Below are 25,296 nucleotides of genomic sequence, written 5' to 3' on the forward strand. Positions count from 1 at the left end.
TCATGTGGACCGATAATTCCCGCTGAAAATTTCTCCAAGTATTTGCAATGCTTGTCCTTTGTGGTCTGCACAGGCGCGTCGGCGCGAAACTGTTGTCACCTAATGTTCTTGCCGTAATGGCTGAGTCAAAGGCATCTTCATCTCGGCCTCTTCTTCTGTACTCATCGACAGATACAGAGAGCCTTTTTCAGATCGTAAATGAGCTGCCCATTCCACTTAAATTCTTAAGGATCTCACTTGACGATCTCACATGTGAATTGTACGGGTACATCGAAAGACGTCCTAGGAGATGTGGCGTCGACAACACGGGTATTCGCCTGAGGTACAGTGAACAACGGGTAATTTATTTAATGCACCCTTGGCAACTTCTGTTGCCGAGGGTGCATTACGCCCTTACAGGTTGGCTCAATATGAGGGAACGTGATGTTCTCATACTGCACTCGATTCAGCAAGGAAACAAATCCAGTGAAGTCCCGATCACACCCTGCAGCGTTGTGACTTGTACCTCCGCTTATATAGATCCTCCTGAAGATCGCTTTCGCCGCTGTGAAATTCGAAGGCTCGTAAATGCATCTTTCCTATTCTCTGAAATAAAACCAGATGGAAGATATCCTACAGGCCATCACCTGCAAATAATCGCATCTCATATGACTGGTGCGGTGGCACAACGCAGTCACGAGGCGCAGGCTTCCGCACTGATGGACGCGTATGCTGTGTTTAACAACAGCATTGACGTGATATACGTTGGCACCTGGAAAGACGTCCACAGAAAACGGGTCGATTTGCACCTATCTCCAGTCGGAAGTGCGGTCTTGTTCTATTTGGGAGTGTATACGGAAGCACAATATTCACCTGTACCGTTGTGTTTCTTCACATCCCACAAAAACGTAATAGCTCTCACGTTCATAGACTCGTGGACCACTCTAGTTTGGCTAGCGGCTGCTCTGATATTCGCTGGTAGTGCACTCACAGTCTACATATATATTCGCTGCCGGCTTTTATTCGGCAACCACAACATCTCTTTGTTCGGTCGCATATTTCTCTTTTTCACTGCCACGTTTCTCGGGAAAAGCCAGTCACGCTCGGTGACCAACGCTCTCATTTTTCGAAACGTCCCCACTTGTGCATGGATGTTGGGCGTGATGGTGTCGGGAACTATGTCCAGTCTAGCATCACCGCAATTCGCACAACTCCTGCTAGTATCAGGAACATCGGCTCTTTTCCTGAACTGTTCCGCATGATGAAAAGTCGCACCATATGTCCCTGCATGAATGAGGACTGGCAGTTATATTTTGATGCATCTTATGACGAGGCGTTCGTATTTCGTACGACTATGTTTATGTATGCTTGGAGGTATTGCGACCAAGCGACCTCAATCGAAGCTGACGCGACTACTTGCTACCACAAAACGCAGCTAGGCACCCACGTTGCGCTTTCAGTGTGCACTGATAACGAAGTGAAGGTAGCCTCTTTGTGGGACCTCCTGCCGGGCGAGCATTAACAGGTCATGGTTCAAGCACCTACGATACACATCTTTAATCCACATAGGTAAGCTGCCTCGTTTCGTGTTACACTAAGCTTCTGCACGAAAATAGTCATCTGTATGGTGTTATGCGTTTATTATTAACTTCCCCTTTAGCGCACGAAAAATTGCTGTATTTCCGATGGATTTCCGGTTATTTCACAATTGGTCATTCACTGAGCTTGCATGTATCACTATGTTGTTCGTTGCGCTACCCCAGTATCCTGCTTCCAATCAAAGTGGCGGACATATGCTTCTGTGCGAGGATATATATATATATACATATATATATATCATCATCAGCCTGTCTACGCCCACTGCAGGGCAAAGGCCTCTCCCATGTTCCGCCAATCAACCCGGTCCTGTGCTTTCTGCTGCCACGTTATACCTACAAACTCCTTAATCTCATCTACCCACCTAATTTTCTGTCTCCCCCTCACGCGTTTGCCATCTCTTGGAATCCAGTCAGTTACCCTTAATGACCACCGGTTATCCTGCCGACGTGCTACGTGCCCGGTGATGATGATGATGATGTTCCTCTACACATGGCTCATACCCACTCTGGGGGATTGGCCAAGAATTGTAGATATGAAGATTTAAAACTACTAAGTTAACACAAAAGACAAGCACACATAAAAACAAGTAGTGCAATAATTATTTCTACATTCAGCCCAGACTTCTCATCCTAACTAGAAATTAGAATAATGAAATTACTGTGGTACCGAACGTCTTCTTTTTTATTGATTTTTTTTCTTATTGATTCATTGCTATTATCGGAACAGGTTTGCATTTAAGAACTTAAAAACACATTCGCCCATATCCATTTCTTCTTCTTCTTGATTTCAACTATGATATCTTTAACCCCCGTTTGTTCCCTGACCCACTCTGCTCTCTTCCTGTCTCTTAAAGGGAAGCTGAAGCACTTTTTGAAAAAAATGACATTGGAGTGTATAATCACACTTTGCTACCTGCCGAATCCGAAAATCGATGTGATAGTTCCCTAAAGTGAACGTAAATATCGTTTTTTGCCAAAAAACAGCGGCCGCGGCCGGATGGCATCTTTCTCGAGGCGCCAAGCGAACGCGATTCGTCTGTTCCTCTGTGACGTCATTGTCGGTGATCCCCTGTCGTCTGCAACGGCAGCTCCATTGCAAACACGCGAGACGACCGTCCACACTGCGCTCGCCCCATCTCGAAATTCGTCATTATGGCAAATTCTAATCCAGCTGAAGGATTTGGATCGTCTCCGTATTTATTTGAACCGGCGGCCTCTGAAGCAAGACAAGATACCGCACACTGTGGCGAAAGCCAGGACTCGGGCTCCACAAACGGCGAGGTGTCGACATTTACACGTGTTGGAAACTTGAACTGGTACGTATGCATTCGTACGCTGCGACATTTTCGATAAGGAACAAGCGCGCATGCTGCCTTGATTATTGAGGGGTCTTTTCGATCATGAAAATCGATCGCATCATTAGCGTAGCCAAGAATATGTACCCGCATTGCACCCTTCGACTCGGCATGCAGTGAGGGCTGCAGGCAGGGATGTATTGCCTTGCCTCGTTAGGATATGCACACGTTAGGATAAGACTAGAGAACCGAAATTTCCGGGTGTCGAGGCGCGTGCCCGGTGTGTCATCCGCTGGCTACACCACTGAATCTCGCCGCGTCAGCTGTTCCGTCACGACATGTGCGCGCGCTTGGCGACGAATGCATCATGCGTCAAGCCTAGCTGTATTTTGGCATCGTGTGTAGAGTAGCGTGTACGTGTAGTATCGTTTTGTTAGTTTACTGCGCCGTACTAAAGGCACTGGAATGCTATTTGCGCTAGATCGAACATTTGAGGGAAAGTATGGGGGCTAGTGCACCGTTGTCTCATTTTTATGCTGCCTTTGCCGAAAATTAACTTTTGTGCTATTAGAACGTCGGGCGCGCGAGAACTGGCTAAGTAAAGCACAGCAACGAAACGTTGCCGATATCCTCGTGACATGGCATGCAATCTTCATTCCATCACTTCGTTCGGACACTCGCGAGTTACTGGATAATGACGCTTTTTTTTCGGAACTTAGGTGTTCATGCATGCAGTGCATCACCATGCCAGTGGAAGAAGATTGCTGCTGCTGTCAGGAAATAAATGAAGTGGTGCGCAAGCAGAAGCTGCCAACGTGTATAGCCACAACGAAGAAATTCAAGCAGGTGTGCCTGAACAGAACGGTACTGCAGGTGGCACTTGCCCAACGTCATGCACCTAAATCAGGTGACAAGTACTCCAAGAACAGGTGAGGGGACAATTAGCTGCATGCACAGAGTCACTAATGCAAGGTAATTATTTCAGAAGTCTGAGGTACGCAGCGTACAGGCAGTTTGTGTACTGGATATGGAAGCGACTGGGTAAAAACAACCGGCGCATACTACCGAGCTGTGTTGTGAGTGCCATTCGAAAAAGCTACCCCTCAGAAGATGGAACTTGCACAGGTTTTCGGCACCTGTAAGCCATTGTAAAAGTATTTATTTATTTATTGAAAAATACCTTACATGCCCGAAGGCTTTGAGTAAAGGTGGTTAGAGTGAAATCGGAAGTAAACTTATAAAGAACAAGTATACAATGCAGGTTAATAATAACAACAAAATATGGCACAACAAAATTAACAATGCAATAAGTCAGCAGCACGTAAAACATTCATGACATTCACCGATACCGAAGATATTTTCTTTGGTATCCGTGAATATTCTGTAAACACTGCAGTTACAAATGCTTGTGGTGTACTGCAACTCACTTTTGTTATGTAATTGATAAATTCAACTTTTGTGTCTGTTGGTAATGTGTTTGGTACATCTAGGCAATACATATATTTTTTTGAAAAAGTGAAAGTGACTGTCACCTATTTCTCTTTTATGGTTTACAAATGAATGCTGCTCTGCAATGAAGAAAGCAGAACCTTTATGGCCCAAACGATGAAGTCAGGGGCGTATGCAGGGGGTGGCGCACCAGGCCCATGCACCCCACCGTCGAAATGTTTTTCTCCCATGAGATATAGACCACAACATGACACTCGACCACATTTTCCTGCCTCGCACCCCCCAGATCAAGGTGGTTCCACCCCCCACCCCCGAAAAAATTTCTGCCTACACCCCTACATAGATGAAGTACATAATGTGTGTTCCATTACGGTTGCCAAAAGTGGCATCATGCACCCTACTGTGATGCTCAGCTCAGCCACAAATGCGTTTTAATGTAATGCTGTAGAGCAGGGGTTCTCAAGCATGTTCGTCCCAGGGAACCCTGCCGAGCTCCACTAAGTGCCAAAGAACCCTCACTTCCCCACCCGGCTTTCGTACAAGTTACACATAAGTGCTAAAAAGGCACACCAGACAGAGAGACAACGAAGACAAGTGCGACTTCCAAATGTGCCTTTATTACAGAAACACAAATATATACGCCTGAACACACATGCTTCTGTTTTCTTGATTTGCTTTTTACTGTGTTAATTTTCTTTTAAATAGGTGCCAATGTATAGCAAGCTAGCTACAAGTTAATACGTATGCATGTTTACCAGAGAAAATGTATACGTGTATTCGCTGTATTACATGGTCGTTTTGTTTCTTCCCTCAAAGCTGTCCTGTAAATTCCTTGTTACATTGTATTGGACCGGTCAATAGCCACGTCAGGCTATCGGTCCAAATAATCATTGTATTTTTATTATTCTGTTCATGAAAAATAAAGTTCCCTTGATTGAATGTTTTATTACAAGAATAAAAACAGCATAATGTGCTTCATTGTTCCAAAGTGAGAAAATTTGTTTTCTTGAAATACACAAGCTTTTTACATTCTAACACTCACACAGACGGGCAAGATACAGTCGGGCGCGATATGAAGGTAATCGCGCGAGCGTCGACCAAGAGCGAGAACAGCACCACGGCCCAGAATTCATTCTTGAGGCGAGGAAGGTAGGAGGCAAGCCTCCCTCACTCTTTTTGCTGTTCTTTAAGCCGTGGTCACTCCAGTCCGAGAAAAGTGCCTTTTTATTTATTTTTCATTTTTTTGACTGGCTTCTAGAGAAGGTGGAGATGGTTTTTCGCTCATCGTATCCTTCGGTATTATCAGGAATTAGACGCCCTGAAGCTGCGTCTGGCAGCTGCAATGCGTCGCTGCTGCCGAGGCAAACAATAAGCTTAAAACAGAGAGAAAGGGTGGTGAGTTCGTCGTGGGGGTTATTGTCGCAGCATGCAAGTCAACGAGGGAGTGAGGAATGCGAAATCTTAATTTTTATCCTTCCTAAACGTGCCACTAGGGCCCTGAAACGCATGGTCAGTTGACGCTCGCGCGATCACCTTCCAATCGCGCCCTACTGTACATATCGAGGTGCAAGAGACTCCTCTACCATGCATTTGAATTTCATTCACCCACAAGCACAAACTAAGCAAAGTCGAAACTTGGAGCAATTGGTGTAACTGGCTTCAAATTTTAGACTAGAATGATTAATCGTACCGAAAAGTGCAATGAAAACACTGTTCTGACTAGAATACATACAGGTGTGTACAGGCATACACACTGAACTTTACACATTGAGAAACCAGAATAACAGAGGGATAGAAAACACATAAACCTATCGTTACGCAGCTATCATCTCCCTCAGTTTACTTCTATGTATTGGGCACTTGTTAGCGTATGCCTCATGCAGCAAGATTAAAAATACAAACATAAAAGATTGCTCTCCCCTGTCATTGGCCTGAACGGTCCCCAAGTCTTTTGATAGCTGACCCACACATTATAGGGCACACATAAACTCAGTCCCTCATTCACATATTTTAAAGGGACACTAAAGAGAAACAATGAATTGGTTTAGATTGGTAAAGAATGCTTGGAGAACTCTTGTGTCGTTTAATTCACCACCATAGGTTTATTATTAGAGGAGAAAATCAAGTTCAAAGTTTCATTTTTAAATTTCGCGCCGTACTTTGTAATAGGTGACGTAAAAGATTTCCAAGAGCATTTATCGTATTTTGGCGCCACTGGTTTGACAAAATTTCCTCAAACACGTTATGTCAAGTCTCTGGCTTCCTCAGAGAATAATGTACTTCATTTTAACCGATTAGGAACTACGTAGGCCCTAGTAGGCGCCTTCAAAAATATGTGACGTCACGGCAAATGGTACGGGAATTTCAATGTGGTGTCGCCAAACTCATTTTCTTTTTGAGCGTTTTCTCGCTTTTTACAGCAAGCGTGACGTTTTTGGTATCTTGGAAGACTACTTTATTAATGCGAGAAAAATCGTTTTGCTCTTTAGTGTCCCTTTAAGGCAGATCTAAACTCAGCCCCTATGCCACATTTCCTAAACATCATGCAGCAGCTGCTGGCACAGGCCAGTCTGTCTATGCAGCGACAATTCCTTGTCCTCAAGAAATGGGTATTAACACTTAAAGGGGCCCTGCAACAAAAATTAAGCGCTGCACGACAGCCAACGCGAGGCATCTTCCGGTGTGCCTCTGTAAGAGGCGAGCGGTGATTGGAAACAAACACCGACGTCAGCGGGAGAGTGAAATGCGAGAGGGAACGTTTCTCGTCGTCTGCTCGAGTTTTCAACGTTGAAGACTAATAACTGCGCTCTTAGTGCACCCATCTGCATCATTCTTTTTGCTTTCGTCTCGGCTTTCATTAATACCCGTATTCCATTCCTAAAACAAGTTAGTTGCAAACGTGTCGCAGGGCCCTTTTAATAAGCAAGTAGTGTCCTGCACGTGCTACACACTAGGCCTACATATTAAATCTAGTCATTCTTCTCCGGACAAGGTCATCTTTCGAAGCCTGGGGAAAACAGCTGCTCAAAGGTGGTGGAGTAACGTTTTCACCCATCCTCTTGCACCCTGGCTTCATGACTGCTGCCATAACACACTCCAGTAGGGCTTGCACATACCCTACGTGAAAATGTAGGAAGATTAAACGACTTTCTTGCACATAAACTTGGTTAACCTACCATGCGTGGCCTCTTCTTTCACACGGCACGCAACCGGTTCACCTCGCCTAGCTTTCGGGTACCTCACATTCCACCGGAAAGCACCTTCCTTCGTGCAAGCCTGCTGGCGTTCACTATTTTCATTATAATGAAGTGCAGCAAGCTGAGTCCTGAAAAGCAATGCCTCACAGTTATTTTCAGTAGATGATCAAAGCAGACAAACAATCAAAATTAAGGGTTAAAAAGTACAGACAGGACACATTCTAACTAGAAATTAAGGTTGATCAAGTTGAACAAGTGCAAACAGAGTGCACACACACAAAATTATACTTATATGTGGTAAGGCCTACATCAAACAGAGAAGCTTTTGCATCAGTGATCGAGTGTTGTAACATGAGCTGTGTATCAAGCATTATGCCATGTTGCATTTATAAGTGCGCTGTCAGACCTCTGTCTATGAGACTTCACTTTCTAGCATTCAAACTTGGGTTAACAGTGGAGATGTGCTCGCACATGAGCAATTAGAAGCTTTTCACATTAGAAAAAAATGAGGTAAGTATCATCACATGGCGAACAAATCCTTTTAAAAACAATGCCATGATTAGCTTTCTTTCTATTGTATGCTTTCCATAATGACAAAGGAATGTGCCACGCATGGTGCGGTCTGCACACCTGCCTTGATTGTGTATGTGTGTGCTTTTAGCTTCTGATAAGCTTCAGCCGAAAGTTATTACATGTACTGCCCGTCTTGCTGTCCAGTACACAGTTTCTGTTGGTACATGCAAAAAAAAACGTAAGACATTTTATGCAGGGTGAATCAAAATCAATAGCGCATCTTTGTTGCAAAGTTTAGTCTTTGCTGAAATGAAAAACTGTAATGTAAGGGCCACCTTTGGGCTCCTTACTAGTACCCACAGAATAAAGGGCATTAGTAAAACATTTACCTCGCCTTCATTCCTTCATAGGAATACTGGCAGAACTTTGGAGCAAAGTGTATCAGAAGGCTGTGGAAAAGCTCGACACCATATGTTTGAAATGATGTCGAAAGCTGGGGCATGTCAGCAAGCAGTGGCTTTGCCCTAGCTATATCACAGAGTTTCTTGAAGGACTTCGAGTCTGTAAACAAAATAATTATAAATTAGGTTATCTGTACTGACATTTCTAAATGCACAGCGTGACAAAATCACCATGAAGTGCACAAAAAGGAAACAGAAGGAAAGAGCGGCGCAGTCTACCAACTGTTTTATTTCTGCTTGCAACAATAATACAGCTGATAGTCTGCACCCTTCTCTATTGTGTACTTTTTTTGTGCACACTGTGGTAACCGTGGTCACTAGATTGCAAAGAAAGTGCTTATGTGATAACACTGACATGCAGGATTAACCCTTATGAGCTTGCTATTCACTTTGCACCTATCCAGAGGCTCATGACATAACAAAATGCCTACTATGTCCCGATGAACGCTTCCAGTCAGCAAAACATGCTTTCTGCGTTCGAAAGCTTTCAGAGAAATTCATGTAGACTTTTTGGAACTTATGCTGCAAATGGGTGGATGAAAATCCACCCCTTCCATGAACGTTGCTGGCTTCTGCAGAAGTGATGTGCAATAATTTTGCGGCTACATTTAGTCAAATAGAAAAATAGCATAAAATGCTCATATGCTTCCTGGATATTGCCACATGCCATCATGTATGAGCCATCCGCTGTGGCACGTACACGCGAGTGGAAGAGGAAGAGAACGTTGTTGTTGCTGGTCTGGTTCTGGGGAAGACGTCAACACCTGGCTGTCTGTCTTATTTCGCCCGTGACAAGACGTCAACACCTGGCTGTCTGTCTTATTTCGCCCGTGACACTGGTGGAGGTGCTGGGTACATGCACCTTGGCTCCCAATTTCCAGCCGTGACTCCTGGCAACTTGGAGACAACCACAGCTCCCACAGCAAGAAGCAGCCGCCGCCTGCTAGGACTACCCCCCGAATTCGGTCCCTTGTCAAGACTTGACAAGATGACAACCTCGACTATAAGCCAGGCGAGTCAAACCAACGACGCCTATTCTTCTCCGCTCCCGCATGTTTTTCATGCACCGCAGACACCACGGTCTTTCCACGGAGACATTTTTGAGGATGTTGATGACTGGCTCGACCACTTTGATCGAGTTGCCAGCATCAATGAATGGGATGAAGGTCGCAAGCTGCGGAGGGTTTACTTCGCATTAGAAGACTCTGCCAAAACATGGTACGAGAACCACGAGGGTTCCTTTGCGACGTGGCAAGAGTTTAGCCGCCAGCTCCGCGACGCGTACCGCAACGCCGAAAGGAAGGAGAGAGCGGAACAAGCCATCTCGTCTAGGACCCAGCGACCAAACGAGAGAGTTTCGATGTTTGTCGAGGACATGCTTCGACTCTTCAGGCGGGCCGACCCTGCGATGTCCGAGGAAAAGAAGGTGCGGCATTTGATGCGTGGGGTTAAAGAACAGCTCTTCGCCGGGCTAGTACGCAATCCACCAAGGACCATGGCTGAGTTCATCAGTGAGGCGACCACGATGGAACGTACTCTCCAGCAGCGGTCGTCACAGTACGAACGCCACGACATAACGGCCACGGCATGCTCTATCGGGTCTGACAGCGAGAGGCAGGCCCTCGCAGACTTCATAAGAAGTGTCGTGCGGGACGAGCTCCGCCAACTCCAAGCAGTGGGACCTCAACCAACCGCGCCAGCATTCGTGGACGTCATCAGAAATGAAATCAGACAGGCGGTCGCACCACTCGCACCACCAAGACCTGAGGTCCCTGTCCTGACTTATGCGGCGGCCCTACGATCTCCTGCACCACACGCTACTGGTCCTACTTTGCGGACAATGGACCCGCCTAGTCATCTATTCCAGGACGCCTCTTCGACTTCGCCCCCTGCGTCAAGGTTCCCGAGCGCACCCACGTATCAGCCGTCCGGCTCAAGACAGAACGCTACCAAGGCAAGCGTGTGGCGCACGTCGGATAACCGCCCGCTATGTTACCACTGTGGCGAGGCGGGCCACGTGTATCGTACTTGTCAGTACCGCCAACTCGGTCTACGCGGCTTCCACCCTGATGCTCGGTACCCACGCTACGGTGAGCGCCCCCGTGAAATCGAAGCGTACCTTACGGGCCAGCAAATTCCTCCCCCTGTTCAACGCCGCCAATCGCGATCACCGTCGCCTCGCCGCTCCATGTCACCTAGTTTGCCCTCGTCGTCCTACGCTCCTTTCAGAAGCCGGTCACCGAGTCCCCACAGGGGAAACTAGGAACCGCGGCTTCTGGGGGTGAAGTCGCTTCCCAACGAACTGTAAAAGAGCCTCCCTCGACGCAACGACCCGATGATGACCGTTCAGATTTTTCGTTATTTTCCGAGAGTAGCAAGACTGTTTCTGCCGACATCACCGTATTCGTCGATAATCATGCTGTCACTGCCCTCGTCGATACTGGCGCCGATTATTCAGTTATGAGCGGCGCCCTGGCATCTAAACTGAGGAAAGTTACGACCGCATGGCAAGGACCCGCGTTGGGCACGGCAGGTGGCCATCTGGTGAAGCCGACTGGAATGTGCACAGCACGTATTCGGATACGTGCATCGACGTTCACGGGCTCCTTCCTCGTATTAACTGTGTGCTCCCGTACGCTCATTCTGGGACTGGACTTTCTTCGTGAATACGGCGCAATCATTAATCTACGTGAGTTGCTAGTGTCGTTCGAGGACCCCTTTCATCCTGAAGCTGAGGCTGACAACACCCCCTTCTCGAAGACAGCCCTACGCGTGTCCGCCGAATCTGTGACTCTGCCTCCTCGTAGCAGCCTCTTTGTCAGCGTTGAATGTGAGCAGGACGTCCCCGACACTGTAATCGCGGAGGGAAATTTGTCTCTCCTTCTTGCACAACAAATCTGCGTCGCCCGAGGTCTTGTTCAACCCAGAAATAGACAGGCTCGCCTACTAGTCACGAACTTCAGCGAGGAGTATCGCCATCTTACAAGGCGCACCGCGATCGCATACCTTGAAGACATTAGCTGCCCTTTCGTCGTGCGACCATTCCGGCATGCCATTTGCAAGCACTCTCGACGTAAACCAGGATCTACCTTCCGCACAACGGGCGCGTCTTTTGGATATACTCGATTCATTTCGAGATTGCTTCGCTACAACATCGAAGGTCAAACAGACGCCGCTTGCCAAGCATCGTATCATCACCGAGCCTACCGAGAGACGTGTTCGACAACATGCCTACAGGGTGTCGCAAAAAGAACAAGACGCCATACGTCAGCAAGTCCAGCAGATGCTCAAGGACGACGTCATCCAGCCATCGACTAGTCCCTGGGCTTCCCCTGTTGTGTTGGTGAAGAAAAAAGATGGTACCCTGGTACCCTGCGCTTTTGCGTTGATTATCGAAAGTTGAACGAGAGTTGAACGAAGAAGGACGTTTATCCTTTACCCCGAATAGATGACTCCTTGGACCGCATACGGAACGCTCGATACTTTTCTTCCATGGATCTACGCAGCGGCTACTGGCAAATTGCAGTTGACGAGCGTGACCGCGAAAAGACCGCTTTTATTACTCCTGACGGCCTCTACGAGTTCAAAGTCCTTCCTTTCGGCTTATGCTCAGCGCCAGCTACTTTTCAAAGAATGATGGACACGGTTCTTTCTGGGCTCAAATGGCAGTCATGTCTTGTCTACCTAGACGACGTGGTGGTCTTCTCGGACACCTTTGAACAGCACATCCAGCGCCTCCAGACAGTTCTTGAGGCGATTCGAACAGCCGGACTTTCTCTCAAACCTGAGAATTGTCATTTTGCCTACGAGGAACTCAAGTTTCTTGGTCACGTCGTGAGTCACGCTGGTATCCGCCCAGACCCTGAGAAAACAAGCGCCGTCGCCGCATTTCCCGTGCCAACAAACAAGCGCGATCTACGCCGATTCCTGGGGCTGTGCGCTTACTACCGACGCTTTGTCAAAGGTTTTTCCAAAATCGCTGAACCCCTCAACCACCTTACGAAAGAAGGCGTACCGTTTGTTTGGGGTCAGGAACAGCGACATGCCTTCGATACCCTGCGAAGCCATCTCCAGGCTCCCCCTGTACTCGGTCACTTTGACGAGACCGCTGCCACAGAGCTACACACTGATGCCAGCAACGTCGGACTTGGAGCTGTATTAGTTCAATGGCAAAATGGCCTAGAGCGTGTGATTGCCTATGCCAGCCGAACATTATCATCAGCAGAGAAAAACTACTCTGCAACAGAAAAAGAATGCTTAGCTGTTGTTTGGGCTATAACAAAGTTTCGACCATACTTGTACGGACGCCCATTCAGAGTAGTTAGCGACCACCATTCTCTATGCTGGTTCGCCAATCTCAAAGACCCTTCAGGTCGTCTTGCACGGTGGAGCCTTCGGCTCCAAGAATTTGACGTTACCATCATTCACAAGTCAGGACGCAAACACACCCACGCTGACTGTCTCTCACGTGCACCAGTCGGAAGTGCCAACGCAGACCTTGATGAGGACGACACTTTCCTTTCCTCTGTATCAGCAACCGACTTGGCTCAACAACAGCGCGACGACTTGGAGCTCAGCCCACTAATTGACTATCTGGAAGGGCGCACATCTAGTCTTCCTCGAAATTTCGCACGCTCGCTAGCCTCCTTTTGTTTCCGGGATGGAGTCCTTTATAAGAAGAACTTCGACCATACGCAAGCTACTTACCTGCTAGTTGCGCCGACCTCGCTTCGTGACGATATTTTACATGCTTGCCACGACGAACCATCGGCCGGACACCTTGGCTACACGCGCACATTGCAACGAATTCGTCGCTCCTATTACTAGCCACGTCTCACGAAGACTGTCAAGCATTACGTTCGCACATGTCGCGACTGCCAACGTCGTAAGACTCCACCTGTCCGACCAGCGGGACTGTTACAACCAATCGCCACACCCGTGACAATATGTAGGTGATGGTTGATACAACACTCAAAGTTTTGCTAGGAATGTATGCGCAAGATGTTGCAGTATTCAAAACAGAAGATGCTTCCTGTTAAGACTAAGACTTGCCTCCATCCAGCCATGCTTTTGGTTCAATGTCTCCATGAAGGCACGCAGGAAACAGGTCGCTTTCATGGACGTGAATGTTTCTGATGTGATTCAGCATGGAGAGCCACTTTGGCACGATGAGATGTTTATGGCCCGCACTTTATGCCGCAGACCAGTACATATGATTTTCGATGGATTTAGCCCACGGACCAAGATCGCTGCAGCCAGACTGCTTTGACGCAGCCACGAGTTTCTTGGATACGCCTGAAATATATTTCAGAAAATGCTGGTCACATAACTTTCCACATTTTATGTGCATCGAAGATATCATCAAAGCTCAGTTAAAAGTACCTTTCACCAAGTGCCAGCAATCATATTCATGTCAGATGTCAGGCCTCTCTTTTTTGAAGTAGCACTTGATTTGGGTGTGCCGATCCGTCACGACAGTGGCAATGGTCACGTCCTGGCTTTCAAGGAAAGCTATGGCTCTTTTTATACCTTCCAGCTCCATTCGGCAGCTTCCTCCAACTTCATTTGACTGGAAACCAAATTGTGCATGCCAACAAACTTGAATGCAACTGTTTTATCTATCAATTAAGACACGATTTGTTTCTGACACTCAAAAACAACTTCCGTTGACAAAAGCGTTATCACCTTCGTGTTTGTCTTAATGCTTCCAATAAATACCATATTGTTTAGCACATAACATGCCATGTAGCTGTTGCCTGTGGCAACAAATACTTAGCATGTACAGATTACTGGGCTCAGTGCTTAACATATAAAGTTATTTATTTGTACGTGATATGTGCACTTAATTTCGTTATGCAATGAAAAGCAAAGCAAATTTTGCATAATTACTTCTAATGTATTGACTGTTATGCTCTCACCGTTTTTTACCTTCGTTACTCATTTCTTTTGCATTTACATACATGTACAATAGAGGGTCTCCCCGATATTTGTCGCTTTGGGACCTCGTTTTGTATACTTACTTTGCAATTGTATTAATGTCAAGTAATAATAATAATCCAATACTTCAGCACTAATGCCAATATGACTTTCCGACTTCCCAGAAAAACAAGAGCCTGTTTCACGCCTTCAAGCTTTATGCAGCAGCGCCTAAAAGCTTAGTTCGACAATAAAACAACAGATTTCTCTCTCCGCTATTTTCTTTCCAAAGACACAAAAATAGCAGCATGTCAACAAACCTGCGCAAGTTCAAAATGAGTTATCTTTTTTTGTTTCCACGTCCAGCAGTGTGTACGTGCCAAACTTGGCACTGTACCCTGGGGAGTCCGCTCGACCATCTCGAGCCAGAGTAAGTGGCCTTCCACGAGCTTCCTGGAGCAGGTGTTGCTGCTGAGCCGTCCAAACCTATTGAGCACAAAATACTGTGTATTTATCGTTCAAGAAAATCGCTCGATTGTTGTTGCACAGACTACTTACGGTGTCAATGGCTGGCCATAAATAGCTTCTCTGAAGGGCGAAAAAAGTTCTTTCACTGACCACCTGCACACCGATGGAGGCCAACATTCTCAGACAGGAAGTCGGGTTATTGCTTGAAAACAACACTGCAGCGCACAGCTTTAAGTTCAACACCGGTTGCTGCCGATGTATATCCTGGTTCTGCCAAAGGAAATGGTGCCCAGCAAAACATTCTGTATGAGCGTGCACAACTGTTCCGCTGCACTCAATATCCACTTGCTTGCAAGGGGCCAGGCATGTGTGGCAGACTGTCAGAAGCCTTCTTAAGTTTTCCTCTTGCACGAAAAACACTCGATTGCCTTGATGCTGGTCAGTGCTAGCCGTTTGTTCTCGAGCATCCGTACTCCTGCAAAAACCACAGAACAATGAAAGTGGCTTGAAGTGGAAGCCAACTAAGCAAAAACACCCTCACTTTTCACAATCCACGATAGTGTAAATGTTAATAAATGTGAAGAACCATGCGTAACACTTGTAATCATTACAGGAGAACAGAGTGAACGTGTTAACGTACTCATCATGCTGGTCATCAGTAGGGCTGTAGTCATCATCGCTGTCTGGTATCAGTGGAGGTTCGTCAATCAATTCATCGGTGACACACTTACACTGCACTGGCGATGCCATATTCACTTGTGTGGCCACATCTTTTGTGATGGTACATACTTGTACCCCTGAAAGAAGTTGTCCGTACATGTGATAAATTGATGAGACACTCAAGGAATGGAGTGTAACTTAAAGTAATCAGACACGTAAAATTTTGCCATGATTTCAAACATACGAATTACAACAGCGCAATAGATCATTCGTTTTGTGCCCATACATCTTGCATGAGAATATTGCACACTTACACATGCATTTGCATGCCTACGTGTGACGTAGATGTGTGCATGCATATGTAAAATGTTGAGAGCTATACCAGTACACTGTATACGGAACATACCAACAGCAGTGCAACGTGGTCGAGTTTGCACAGAGCGCGATGTGGCACTTGTTTTCAAGCTTGCTTGCACAGATTTGTTGCTTGTCGGCACCAGCACTTCAGTAGCCTTGTCGGCAAACTTTATCCCTGCGTATGGTGCAGTGCCTGCCGAAGGTTCGAGACCAGCAGGGGACAACACTTCGACGTCTGGTTCGATGGAGGCTCCCCCATCCTCAGCAGTGTCGGTGGTAGCGCTTTCTTGCTCTGTGTTGTTCTGGCCAGCTCCCAACGCTTCATTTAAGTCCTGAAATAAGCACACACGATATGTCAACTCAGTGCTGCGCACAGCTTGAAGATAGCTCCATTGTAAAAAGCTTTTTAATTGAACCGCGAACGCAAAAGGCATAAGCTTCATATTTCTCCTGATCGTTCACCTCTCAATTTGCGTACTGGGCTGCGCAATGAAAACGACTTCCACGTAATAAATCAAAAAACCAAATTTACGTGCAATTTCGATCACTATAAGAGAACCTATTGCGGGAGGCTCCGAATCATTTTGACCATCTCGGTTTCTCCACCTTCCAGCGAATAAATGCACGGCACGGCCACGTTAGAGTGCGGCCGCTGGGATTAGGATGAAGCCCCCGACCTCGTTATAGCCGCGCTGAAATAGTCTATGACGCAAAAGGTAGCGGGGGGGGGGGGGGCACGTCCTTTCCTCACCCTCAGTCACATAGGAGAGAGGGGCGCGAGATGTGTCCAATACTTTGACTCAATAGGGAGGGGCGGTGCGATGAACCTTCGCTCCCCCTGATAGGGAACCCTGCGCACGCCACCACGACGGGCACACTCGTAAATGCAGCACCTGCCAAAGAAAAACGCGACTGGACGTGCGCCAAACCTTCGCTTGCACCGTAGTATACGTCGAGGCGGCGGCATCGGCCGAAAGCGTGCACTTGCTAACGTGAGATGCACGTGCGCGGAACACGATACGCAGACTGATAAGCACGACTGAGCTACACAGGTATTCGAAGTGCACATTCAGAAACCACTAATCATAAGTCTGCGCTTTCGATAACTTACCTCAATTCTTCTTCGTTTGGCGAAAGCTGCTCTCGGCGGTGGTGACGCGGATCTGTAAGAAAACACTGAAGGAACCGTGCCAGGCATCAGCCGGGCGCACTTCACGGGAATTCCGAGCGACCTCATTATCGAGGGACTCCGGTGATAGTCCGCGTCCCGAAAGTGGTTTGAGCAGATCATGCTGTGCACCGTAGGCACAATGTTTTTTCTCTTCACTGCTGCAATCCACTGAGCGGCAAGCCTCTTCTCCGTTGGGAAGCGGTGAAACACGACATCGTCGCGGCTGGTGTTGTTCGAACAGCCATACGCCGCGCAGAACGACGGCATTTCGGTCGCACAGTAATTTTAAAGCCTCGGTGGGTATCTCTGAAGACCTGTTGACCTATTAACAAACTGTACAATAGACAAACAGCGTAATTGAGGATCAATTAGCGGCGAAAGCCATCCGTCGCAAAGCAGCAGGCTGCGCCGGTGGCATTCAGGAACCGAGAATGACGTAGTTCCGGTCAGCCGCGCGAGGGCGCCGACGCTCTCTGCGACTCGCGTGGGCGGAGCAACACCAAATTTTCTTTACCGTATTGCAAAGCTCCTGCAGCTTCAATTGCGGAAAAAATCACGGCATCATCGACAGTGAGGCCAGTACTCGCCACCCACAAAGGTTCACCGAATTCTAAAACCACTTCAGCTTCCCTTTAAGGTTACACCTATCATTTTCCTTTCCATCGCTCGCTGTGTCGTCCTCAATTTAAGTTAAACCCTCTTTGTAAGTATCCAGGTTTCTGCTCCGTAGGTAAGTAACGGTAAGATGCAGCTGTTATATACCTTCCTCTTGAGGGATAGTGGTAGACTACCATTCATGATTTGATAATGCTTGCCGAATGAGCCCCATCCTATCCTTATTCTTCTAGTTATTTCACTCTCATGGTTCGGTTCCGCATTACTAGCTGTCTTAAGTAGACGTACCCCTTTACAACTTCCAGTGTCTCGCCACCTATCGCAAAGCGCTGTTTGCTGGGAAGATGGTTCCACATTACTTTAGTTTTATGCATATTAATTTCATACCTACTCTTCTACTTTCCGTATCCAGTTCAGTAATCATGAGCTGTAATTCGTCTCCCGCGTTACTCATCAATGCAATGTCATCAGCGAATCGCAGGTTACTGATTTTCTATCCATTAATTCTTATCCCTAATTCTTCCCAATCTAGGGCCCTGAAAACCTCCTGTATACACGCGGTGAATAGCATTGGAGAGATTGTGTCTCCCTGCCGTACGCCCTTCTTTATTGGGATTCTGTCGCGTTCTTTACGGAGGACTATAGTGGCTGTGGATCCGCTGTAGATTTCTTCCATTATGTTTATATAGGCTTCGTCGATGCCCTGATTCCGCAGTGCCTGCATGACTACTGATGTCTCCACCGAATCAAATGCCTTATCGTAATCTATGAAGGTTATGTATAGGGGTTTGTTGTATTTCGCGCATTTCTCTATCACCTGATTGATAGCATGAATATGGTCTATTGTTGAGAAGCCTGTACGAAATCCTGCCTGGTCCTTTGGTTGATTGAACTCTAATGTCGTATTAATTCTGTTAGCAATTACTTTTGAAAATAGCTTGTAGACAACGGCCACTCGACGGGGAGGATACCAGAATCTTGGAAGAATGCCAACATCATCTTGATCCATAAGAAAGGGGACGTCAAAGACCTGAAAAATTACAGGCCCATAAGCTTACTGTCGGTTGTCTACAAGCTATTTACAAAAGTAATTGCTAACAGAATTAATACGACATTGGAGTTCAATCAACCAAGGGACCAGGCAGGATTTCGTACAGGATTCTCAACAATAGACCATATTCATACTATCAATCAGGTGATAGAGAAATGCGCGGAATACAACCAACCCCTATACATAGCCTTCATAGATTACGAGAAGGCATTTGATTCGGTGGAGACATCAGCAGTCATGCAGGCACTGCGGAATCAAGGCATCGACGAAGCCTATATAAACATAATGGAAGAAATCTACAGCGGATCCACAGCCACTATAGTCCTCCATAAAGAAAGCGACAGAATCCCAATAAAGAAGGGCGTACGGCAGGGAGACACGATCTCTCCAATGTTATTCACTGCGTGTTTACAGGAGGTTTTCAGGGCCCTAGATTGGGAAGAGCTAGGGATAAGAGTTAATGGAGAGTATCTCAGTAACCTACGATTCGCTGATGACATTGCATTGATAAGTAACGCGGGAGACGAATTGCAGCTCATGATTACTGAACTGGATACGGAAAGTAGAAGAGTAGGTCTGAAAATTAATATGCATAAAACTAAAGTAATGTGGAACAATCTTGGTAGAGAACAGCGCTTTGCGATAGGTGGCGAGACACTGGAAGTTGTAAAGGAGTACGTCTACTTAGGACAGGTAGTAACCGCGGAGCCGAACCATGAGAGTGAAATAACTAGAAGAATAAGGATGGGTTGGGGCTCATTCGGCAAGCATTATCAAATCATGAATGGTAATCTACCACTATCCCTCAAGAGGAAGGTATATAACAGCTGCATCTTACCGGTACTTACCTACGGAGCAGAAACCTGGAGACTTACAAAGAGGGTTCAACTTAAATTGAGGACGACGCAGCGAGCGATGGAAAGGAAAATGATAGGTGTAACTTTAAGAGACAGGAAGAGAGCAGAGTGGGTCAGGGAACAAACGGGGGTTAATGACATCATAGTTGAAATCAAGAAGAAGAAATGGATATGGGCCGGGCACGTAGCACGTCGGCAAGATAACCGGTGGTCATTAAGGGTAACTGACTGGATTCCAAGAGATGGCAAACGCGTGAGGGGGAGACAAAAAATTAGGTGGGTAGATGAGATTAAGAAGTTTGCAGGTATAACGTGGCAGCAGAAAGCACAGGACCGGGTTGATTGGCGGAACATGGGAGAGGCCTTTGCCCTGCAGTGGGCGTAGACAGGCTGATGATGATGATGATGATGATGATGTAGACAACGGACAGTAAGTTGATGGGCCTGTAATTTTTGAGGTCCTTGACGTCCCCTTTCTTATGGATCAAGATGATGTTGGCATTCTTCCAAGATTATGGTATCCTCCCCGTCGAGAGACACTTCGTATACAGGGTGGCCAGTTTCTCTAACATAATCTCTCCACCGTCTTTCAACAGGTCTGATGTTACCTGATCCTCACCAGTGGCTTTGCCTCTTTGCATATATATATATATATATATATATATATATATATATATATATATATATATATATATATATATATATATTTCTACGTACCAGCGGCATCGCGGCCACGGAGACGAAGAGAAGGACGAAACAGACAGACTGGCGCGTGCTGTTCGCGTCGGTTGCGCTGCTCGCCTGAGCTGTAAACAATACAGGGATACGTATCCCTCTGAGTTGGTGTCTTTTTCCGTAACAATATGCACGGCCCCTCTGACACGCACCAGCCTTCACTTGCGCTCGGTCGCAGAGTCAGCACGCATCCTTCAATGGACGAGAAGCTCCGAGGCGGTATTACCCGCGCACAATGCCAGATAATGATGGTGCCCCATTCGCGCGCTCTCGCGCCTTCGCCTCTCCGGCTTCAGACCTCGTTTGGAACTGCACCGCTTCGAGCTGGAAAAAAGACGCGCAGAAGAACAGCCAGAGATAAGGGCGAAGAAAAAGGCATGAATGGCGCGCGGCACGGGATGATGGAGGCGGACGGCCCAGACAGCCCGGCTGCAGAGATGCGCGTCGTCGTCTCTGTGGAGTGTGTGCGCTCGTGTGTTCGCTGCTGCCTGTGCGGTCAGATGCAATCTCTTAAGGGATCGATTGGTTCGCTCGATCTCCTTCCATCGGGGACTCGTGGCGGCGGACGATCGCGGGAGGGAAATACGATCGTTTGTCTCGCAAATTGCATTTGTACGCGGCATAAGCACCATGGTGAAACCGGCACCGCGGGAGTTGATTTTATGCAGGACCCTTCCGCGGGGCTATGCCTCATACACACATAAGTAGTGCCGTGAACGCCTTGTTCCGCAGCTTTCTGGCCCGCTCGCAGCTGGACACCTCGGCGTCTCTGCACATACGAGCGTGTACGCAGCCGTTTCTTTTGGCCAGGCCTTGCTCGCTCAGTACGCCGCTATGTCGCCACGTGCGAGTTATGTCAACGCCGCAAAACACCGTCGCTGCTACCCGCTGACCATCTTCAACCACTGGACATACCCACGGAACCCTTTTACCGCGTTGGATTAGACCTTCTTGGACCTTTGCCCGTCTCAACCATAGGAAACAAATGGATCGCAGTGGCTACAGATTACGCCACACGCTATGCGATCACGCGGGCTCTACCGACAAGTTGTGCAACCGACGTTGCTGACTTTCTGCTACGGGACGTTATCTTGGTTCACGGTGCCCCAAGACAACTGATCACAGACCGTGGCCGTCAATTCCTGTCTCAAGTTATCGCCGACATCTTACGTTCCTGTTCTACGCAGCACAAACTGACCACTGCATACCACCCTTAATCCAATGGGCTAACGGAACGCTTTAATCGCACGCTTACGGACATGCTCGCTATGTATGTGTCGCCGGACCACCGAGACTGGGATGTTGCCCTACCCTACGCAACTTTTGCGTACAATTCATCGCGTCACGACACGGCAGGCTTTTCCCCTTTTTATCTCCTGTACGGAAGAGAGTCGACTTTACCGCTGGACACAATCATTCCTACCTCCACCTCGTCCACCAGCGAGTATGCCCGAGACGCAATCGCGCGAGCCGACGAAGCCCGACAGCTCGCCCGCGCTCGGCTGACCGCGTCGCAAACCAAACAACGAAGCCGGTACGATGCTTCTCATCGAGACGTACATTTGGTGCCCTTGTGCTACTCTGGTCCCCTCATCGTCGGGTGGGCCTATCTGAAAAACTTTTGTCTCGTTACACGGGACCTTACCGTGTACTGCGTCAAGTAACACCTGTTACCTATGAGATTGGCCCCATCTGTCCAACGCCATCTGTTCGGTCCAGCGATATTGTTCACGTTTCACGGCTCAAGCCCTACAACATCGCTTCCGAAAACGACCTTTAAAGCTCCGGGACGGTGCTTCGGCCGCCGGGGGTAATGCTACGTACCAGCGGCATCGCGGTCAAGGAGACGAAGAGAAGGACGAAACAGACAGACTACCGCGTGCTGTTCGCGTCGGTTGCGCTGCTCGCCTAAGCTGTAAACAATACAGGGATACGTATCCCTCTGAGTTGGTGTCTTTTTCCGTAACAATATATATATATATATATATATATATATATATATATATATATATATATATATATATGCACACCTATCTGGGGAAATGAAGACTCTCCGCCTATAACAGTACAGCTACTGCAATAAATCTTAGCACAAATTCGGAGGCATATGAGTGGATTGAATTAAAGTGCCACTTTCAATGACAGTCTTAAGGAGCTATGCTGCTGTGATTGATTTCATAATCTTTTAGTTCGAGTTATTTCCCATTGGGCAGCTCTTCTCGCAAACGCTATGTTTACCTTCAGGGTCGACTCTCCTTCATCACCACGCATTGGCTCAAAACGCACATCATAAGCTACGCATCACTGGATATCGGTTAATCGCGCTTTCTACGGAAACGATCGTGCAGACGATGTCGCCCGATCTCGCCAAGACGGTTTCTATTGTGAAGCTACACCGCAACCTAGAACTGACGCCGCTACAGGGCTTCCTTCGCTATCATGGGGACATACACTTGCGCAGTGGAACTCAACGGAATTCGCCAACGATACAAACGTACAGCTCCGTCTTCCGCGAGGAATATCTCAAGCTGAGGGCACGCCTCTATACGGCTTGTGGCTTGACGTGGCCTTCACAAATTCCTACTAATTTCGGATCGGAATGATCAACACCCCTACATGCGAGAATTGTAAATGCGACGAAACGATCGCCCGTCATCTGTATCTCGGCTGGCCCCCGAATCACCTCGCGAATACTATCACGATCCTTCGCCGATTTGCTCCGTTATACGGCGCTTATCGACTCGGCGGTCGACATTCGCGCGTTGAGGTTAAATAAAATGGGCGGCTTTACATATTTATTTGCGATTACACTGATGCAAATGCGTATATTCAACGATGCAACCACAAATAACGTGGACAGGATATGACACCTGTACGGAGTTTTGCCCATGCAATTCGAAGCGCAGGGATGGCTCTGAGATAGTACGCATATGGCTACCATGCTGAATGCCTGGGTTCAATTTCGATCTGAACCCTGACTTCATGGGCGAAGCACCTTAGGGTCTCGGCTTGTCGGCGTGTCATATCGTCGCCACGGTCCATCATAAACGGGTATGCGCCACAAGAATTGGGTAAATCACGCTACTCGCCATCGGTCCTTACTATGCATATTATGAGATAAAGGTTCGTCGTTACTCACTAAAACATTGTTTGGCTTAGCAGCGGCGTCAGATGCCCCGACGAAATGCAGTAAGGTGCTCAAATTTGCAGCAAGGAGCTCAAATAGTTGATCTCTACGGTAAAGTCATCAATTTGAAACACCACTTCTTGAAACATGTTTGCAAAGTGACGGTGCTTACTCGCCACCGGTCCACTAAAAATGAACAAGGCAACAGATAGCCTAGACCCCAACTGACCCTTAAAGTGGACAGGAGGATGACCGCTGCTGTGGCTCAGTGGTAAAGCATCGGACGCGTTATTCGAAGCTCGCAGGTTCGGCCCCTGTTAATAGCACGTTACCATTCATCCACTTTAGTTTGTTTACATTTACATCTTAATTATTACAAATAACATCCCCTCTACTTCCCTTGGCTTGCTTTTCTGGTAGTTTTAATTAATGATGTTTTAGGGCAATACTCGCATATGAAGACGAAGCGGCTGACTTACGTGCTTCTTTCTGCATCTTCGTGATTGTTTTCTAGTTTTGCCCTACAATATCATGTCCTTATTCTTTAGCTTCAAGACGGTATATCTTAAATAGAAGCCAATTGAAATAAAGATAGAGGAGTGAGTAGGTACTACATATTCTCAGCAAACGTTGCCATTTGAAAGCAAGCCTTTCCCATATCTCATACACGAGTGATTTCGGAAGGACATTCGGAGCCAGGATTCCAACAACATGTCGATACCGATCTCCAAAATCAGTAAGATCTGGACGCCGATTCTGAAATATTGTTTTTGTTTACGGTTATGCTTCAACTTTCAACACATGGTGACCACGTTGGGCGTCTCACCAAAACAGTGCCTTAGACCAGCCATACCTGTGTAGCTCACGAACATACTTATTGAGAAAAGAAAAAAAGACATGGCTGATCCCTCCGTCATAGGAATTGGTACAACACGAAAGTGAGAAGGGTCGTCACAGAAGTAGTGCTATTGTGTAACGATGCATGAGAGCTTGTACAATGTCTATTCGTGTTTTGCAGCTATTCGCAATGCCGATAGACTGTCGCGTCGCCAAGCGGAATTCAGGAGCATCCTCTCGAGGAAGGTTAGTGGAAGACAAAATGTCAGCACAACGCCGTCGCTCCCTTGTTCGGCTGTACTAGCCTCAATGTTAACACGTTGGCAAGAAAGGAACACTACGACTTTGCATGTTCCCTGCATCAGTGAACAAAGCGGGCCCTCCGTGACACGAGAAATCTAATTCGTTCTTCTGAGACGCGAAAGTTTCGTGAAAATACGTGGAAACTCGCGCTTTCAATGATAGCCCACAGCGGACACATATAAGCTTCGCGAGGTTTTCTGTAGCCACGTGGGTTAGTTAAATGTTATCGTCTGACGTTTTCAGTTGAATGTTTTACCACGGCCGCTCGATGAAAAAACACACTGTGCTGCCTGCCGCGTCGCGGCGCACGCAATGTGCGAGAGCGGGGAAGCGGAGTTGACAGTTCTCGCCGCATTACGCTAGGAGGGCGCCAGTAGTAGGGGAGGGCTCCACGCGACGCGCGGGCGGGAAGGAGCGCGCGTTCAGCGGGTTGGTCGAGGTAGTAGTTGTTTTTCTCCACATGAATCGCTCGCACTGAGTGTCACTCACGACAGCTTGCGCATGTGTGATATTTTATACGTTAGACAAAATGCCGCGCAACTGTTGTGTGCCGTTGTGTTCCATGAATGCATACAAGGACCCGCAAATACGCTACGACGAGTTTCCCAGTGACGCAGAACGCTGGGCAGCATGGCTGCGAAACATTTCCTGTGAAGGACCTGGCGGGAAGGGAACAGTATGGCAGCCGAATGACAGGTCCGTGATGT

The 25,296-nt window shown here is 47.4% G+C and overlaps 2 protein-coding genes across 3 annotated transcripts in view; both read right to left on the minus strand.

Moving 5' to 3' along the window:
- LOC119383854 (uncharacterized) overlaps positions 1-25,296 on the minus strand; it is a 773,402-nt gene that overhangs the window by 245,339 nt on the left and 502,767 nt on the right. The gene's annotated exons all lie outside the window — the stretch shown is intronic.
- On the minus strand, positions 14,797-17,519 carry LOC119381374 (peroxynitrite isomerase THAP4-like). Of its 2 annotated transcripts, XM_049412687.1 has the most exons (3): positions 17,005-17,519; positions 15,943-16,225; positions 14,797-15,351 (listed from the first exon to the last, which is right to left on the minus strand). In XM_049412687.1, exons 1-3 carry the CDS (start codon positions 17,329-17,331, stop codon positions 15,269-15,271), a joined length of 693 nt encoding a protein of 230 aa, XP_049268644.1. In that variant the 5' UTR covers positions 17,332-17,519; the 3' UTR covers positions 14,797-15,268. The 2 variants fall into 2 exon arrangements, with proteins under 2 accessions (XP_049268644.1, XP_037505150.1); XM_037649222.2 differs by lacking the exon at positions 14,797-15,351 and having other exon boundaries at positions 15,443-16,225.

Source organism: Rhipicephalus sanguineus, chromosome 2 (assembly GCF_013339695.2).
Source record: "Rhipicephalus sanguineus isolate Rsan-2018 chromosome 2, BIME_Rsan_1.4, whole genome shotgun sequence".
Lineage (NCBI taxonomy): Eukaryota > Metazoa > Arthropoda > Arachnida > Ixodida > Ixodidae > Rhipicephalus > Rhipicephalus sanguineus.